This window comes from Zingiber officinale, chromosome 3B, assembly GCF_018446385.1.
Source record: "Zingiber officinale cultivar Zhangliang chromosome 3B, Zo_v1.1, whole genome shotgun sequence".
Lineage (NCBI taxonomy): Eukaryota > Viridiplantae > Streptophyta > Magnoliopsida > Zingiberales > Zingiberaceae > Zingiber > Zingiber officinale.
Genome location: NC_055991.1, coordinates 111050915 through 111055379, shown reverse-complemented (window position 1 = coordinate 111055379; position 4465 = coordinate 111050915). Strand labels below are relative to the sequence as shown.

The window sequence follows — 4465 nt, the reverse complement described above, 5'->3', positions numbered from 1 at the left end:
CATCCATTGTACTACTTTTCATCATACTGTGGTTCAAAAAATACAAATTCCAAAAGCATAATAATGTAATTATACACATTATATAACAACTCAAAAATATAAATATCAAATAATGTTGAAACAGTTAGGCAGTACATAAGACAGCTAGCAAAGTCATACAACATCCCACATCAAATTGAAAATGTTCTAATAAAAATACAACAAAATCACAAACATATGCAATAGTCATCCCATATTAAAAACTCCATTTCTCCAATTATTAAACATTTCAATTGCCATATTATTTCTGAACGCATTCCACTGGTCAGTTGGGGCAATTGTTCGTATGTATTCCACTTCATCATCATCATCGCTTTCCTCACCTTCGCTTTCTTCATCATCCTCTATAGATTCCTGAGGATCTGTACTCATAAATTTGCGAATCAGATTATGGAGTAGACAACAGGAAATAATAATACGGACTTGGGTTTGTATTGGGAAGAAAGAAGGGGATGCTAGAATTTTCCAACGCCCCTTCAACAAACCAAAACACCTCTCAATTACATTTCTTGCTCGAGAATGCTTCATATTAAAATATTCTTCCGGAGTCTCGGGTCGATGACCATCAAACTCATTAAGATGATACCTATGTCCACGATAAGGCGCAAGAAATCCAGAAGAATTACAATAACCAGCATCCACCAAGTAGTAACAACCTTTGGCAATAAAACAATATTAAATGTAAGACTACAATAAACAACTTAATTTAGAAATTTAAAATTAAGGTAATTAGTTAATTCACAACTTTTTTATATATACCTTGAGGAACTTTAAGCCCAGTAGGCCTACTAATGGCATCACGAAGAACACGACCGTCGTGAGCAGAACCTTCCCATCCAGGTAACACATATATAAATTGCATATTTTGGGAACATACTCCCAACACATTTGTCGCTATACCTCCTTTCCTTGTACGATAACGTTGTTTTTCTTCTTTAGGAGGTGTTATTGGAATAAAAGTACCATCTAACGCGCCTAAGCAACCCTATATTATTCAAATGAATTAATAAGAAATACTACTAAAACATAATGACCCTAACATGTTACTAAATATTTATCATATATTATTACCTTAAATGGTTTCCATCTGTCATCTTCACAGTTTTCGGATATAGGTTCTGGTGTTTGGAGTAATATGTGGTGAAGCTTCAAAATTGCATGAAGACACAGATTGAAGTGACGGCTCACAGTCTCTTGACTTCGATGAAAAAGTAGACTAATTGTTCTGTTTTTCTTGTGATGTGCCAGAACATAGATAAAAAATGCAACAATTTCATCAACAGCCGCATTTCTTGTGTCTTTTAATCCCCCAATGTCTCTTACCATATCACATAATATCTCAAAGGTTCGTCTATCCATGCGGAGTTCACTAATACAAAATGCATCACTCTCTTTTGTAAGGCTAAATATCCATTGCATTCGCTTAATTCGTTTTTCTTCCTTATTTTTTATTCGGCAAATTTTAGTACGTCGATATATTCGATACGAATGTTGATAGAATATGAGAACCATAACAGCCATAAGTATAATATGTGTAACCCACAATGTGCACATTAAATTTTGACTTCTGCTATTAAAAGGAGGTCGTGCCATGCTTTTCTACAACAATACAAGTAAAAAAAACATCAATTAAGGGATTGAAAAGTACAAAAAAAAAAATAGAAGAATTAAAAAAAATGCATGATCAATATAATAAAGATCAATTGATCTTAATATAAAGTGTTTCTGCCTTGGATAAAATAAATTATGTTAACATCTAAAGTATGACCCATGCATCTTGAACCAAGTTAAACACAATTAAGGTCAAGCTAGCATATATTGAAATAGTTCCTAATAAAACTCTACCTATTAAATCATCTACTGGTTAGTTATGTTGGCAACATTAGATTATCTCACACAATGTCATGACTCTATATGTTTGTTATAATCTAGTTTCAAATGTAATCTCTTGAATCAAACGGCCAAAGGAAGTGCTAATTTTTTTAGAGGTAGATTAAATAATGGTGTTCACTTGTCTAGATCTGACTGTGGGTCTCAAATCCTCATCATTTCTCATGATCTTGCCCCATCCAAAGAGGGCCCTACCACCCAGCCTTTTTGGCTTGCAATGATCAAAACATTTGAAGCCCTTTCTAAAACCTGAACTCGTACTATAATTGTAACATCCTGATAGTTAAAGCAATTAATTTGCTTGTATATCCTTGCCCTAGCACTTCATATATACTTCATACCACTTAACAAATTGCCTTTATTCCTTTCTGTTTTGGCACATGTGATTGCTTAATCATTCATCTACAGCACCGCCCCATGAAATGAGATGATCTACACTTCCAAAAAAAAGGAATTACCAACATGTAATTCATGTGTACACGCTTCCCACTTTTCATTTATATGATTATCAACATACTATTCTTTTTTTCATCAGTCATGCTTTGGTTGCTAAAGTAGCGTATCAGGTCACAGCCAAAATCTGAATGTGAACGTTGCCAAAGCACTTAACTTCAACATTTTAAACAAGCAGGTTTTCAGTTTGTTTGTTATTTAGAAATTTCACACTCCACCAAAGAAAACAATTAATGAATTTGTAACTAGAAATAAAAATCTCAGGTTTTGGGTATCATGTTTCATACTCAATTAACGGATTGAGTATCCTATTTTGGGTGTTTATTTCATAGACTTTTCTAAACGATTGTAGAAGGGATTATGTTCGAGGACACAGATATCTTCGAATCGAGAGGAAAAGACATTGCATTGAAGGGTTACCTGGTGGTGAGCGTGGGGAGGAGATTCAACGGTTCGTGATCCGGTCGAAAAACCTAGATCACTGGTACAACGATACTGGGAAGGTGGAGGCGTTCAGATTCGGGGAGGAAGGGGATCTTCGAATCCCCGACGAGGTGGCGACGTTCGGCGAGGTGGAGGCGTTCGGCAGGTGGCGACGTTCGGCATCGGGCGAGGTGCGGCGTTGGCATCGTTTGGGAACAGGTTGCAACGAGAGGAGAGAAATGCGATGGAGAATATTAGGTTAAGGGCATTTTAGGAATTAATGAGAAATTTTGATTGATGCAAATCCAGGAATCGGTGATTGAAGGGGTGGGACACCGGAATAAGCCATTACCCATTAATAGAGAATCATTCCCTCATTTTCATTCCCATTGTTGTAATCCAAACATTAATATTGATTGCTATTCCCATTCCTTACTTTTATTCCCTTAAACCAAACGCCCCCTAAGAAAAGTTTTGATATCTTTCCTTATTTGTAGATTGAAAGGAGATTTTAATTTTTAGAGATAACTTTCCTTTTTTGAAATCATCCACATGTTTAAAAGAAAGATTTTAATTTATAAAATTTCCTTTTTACAAACCACCATGAAGGGAAAAATTATTGGAGAAATTTTTTATAAATTTTCGGAAACAAATTAGGAAGTTTTAATTCTTGTGAATAGAAACTTTCCTTGATGGAAAATAAGAGGTGGCCGGCCATTACAATTGAGAAGAGGAAATTATTTTTAATTAAATAAATTTTCCTTTTCATGGCAAAAAAATTAAGAGAGTTTTTATTAAAATTTCCTTATTTGCTAAGACCAAGGATTATAAAAGAGGGGATAGAGGTGCCTTCATGAGAGAACTCTATTCTTTTTCTTCCTCTCTTTTCTTCCTTAGTGTGGCCGACCCTAGAGGTTTTCCCTCTCCTCTTCTCTTCTTCTTTAGTGGCTGGTTTCATCTTCTCTTGAAGATCTTGTTGATGGCCGGTTCGAGCTAGGAGAAGAAGGAGAGAAAGGAGGTTTTGTTTCTAGCATCCCTTGGAGCTTGGTGGTTGTGGCCGGACCTCTACTTCTGATGGAGAATTGTGGTGGTCAAATCTTGCTTGGAGAAGAAGGTGGCTTAGGTGGATTCTCGTCTCGGAAGATCGTTTCCCACACAACGCCCGAGATTAGAAGAGGAATACGGTAGAAGATCAAGAGGTTATTTGCTTACAAAGAAAGGTATAACTAGTAATTATTTTCCGCATCATACTAGTTTTCTTTGTATAGTTATTTTTGGAAATACCAAACACAAGAGTCATATGATTCTAGAGTTTTCATATTTGTTTCGAATTTGTGTTTCTTTTGTTTTATTTTTTGAATTTGTGATTCGATTGTTATTTTTGGTTAAATCTAGAGTTATGTAAGGAAATTAAATATTAGCTTTCCTTAAAAGGCTTTGTCTAGGCGGTGGTGGATGCTCCCATACCCAAGAAGGCCATGTGCCTCGCCATGCAGTCCTGGAAGCTAATTTTGGAAATTAATATTTAATTGAATTTATAACATACGTTGATTTGGATCAATAGTGTTAATTTCCGCTTGTAACAAGTGGCATTCAATAAAATAATTTACATTGTTAAATATTGTGAAAAACTTAAAAAGAGTGGCTCTTTTTCTTTTAA

The 4465-nt window shown here is 35.2% G+C and overlaps 1 protein-coding gene across 1 annotated transcript; it reads right to left on the bottom strand.

Annotated features, from left to right (window-relative positions):
* Positions 1 to 208: 208 nt before the first annotated feature.
* Positions 209 to 2991, bottom strand: LOC121967298 (protein ALP1-like). The gene is made up of 4 exons (XM_042517429.1): positions 2803 to 2991; positions 1111 to 1638; positions 799 to 1024; positions 209 to 695 (listed from the first exon to the last, which is right to left on the bottom strand). Exons 2-4 carry the CDS (start codon positions 1630 to 1632, stop codon positions 226 to 228), a joined length of 1218 nt encoding a protein of 405 aa, XP_042373363.1. The 5' UTR covers positions 1633 to 1638; positions 2803 to 2991; the 3' UTR covers positions 209 to 225.
* Positions 2992 to 4465: the final 1474 nt, after the last annotated feature.

Coding starts and splice junctions, on each gene's coding strand:
- LOC121967298 (XM_042517429.1), bottom strand. CDS start 1,632: ATGGCACGACCTCCTTTTAATAGCAGAAGTCAAAATTTAATGTGCACA. Junction 1,025..1,110: donor ACAGATGGAAACCATTTAAG/GTAATAATATAT, acceptor TGAATAATATAG/GGTTGCTTAGGCGCGTTAGA. Junction 696..798: donor TGGGCTTAAAGTTCCTCAAG/GTATATATAAAA, acceptor TTATTGCCAAAG/GTTGTTACTACTTGGTGGAT.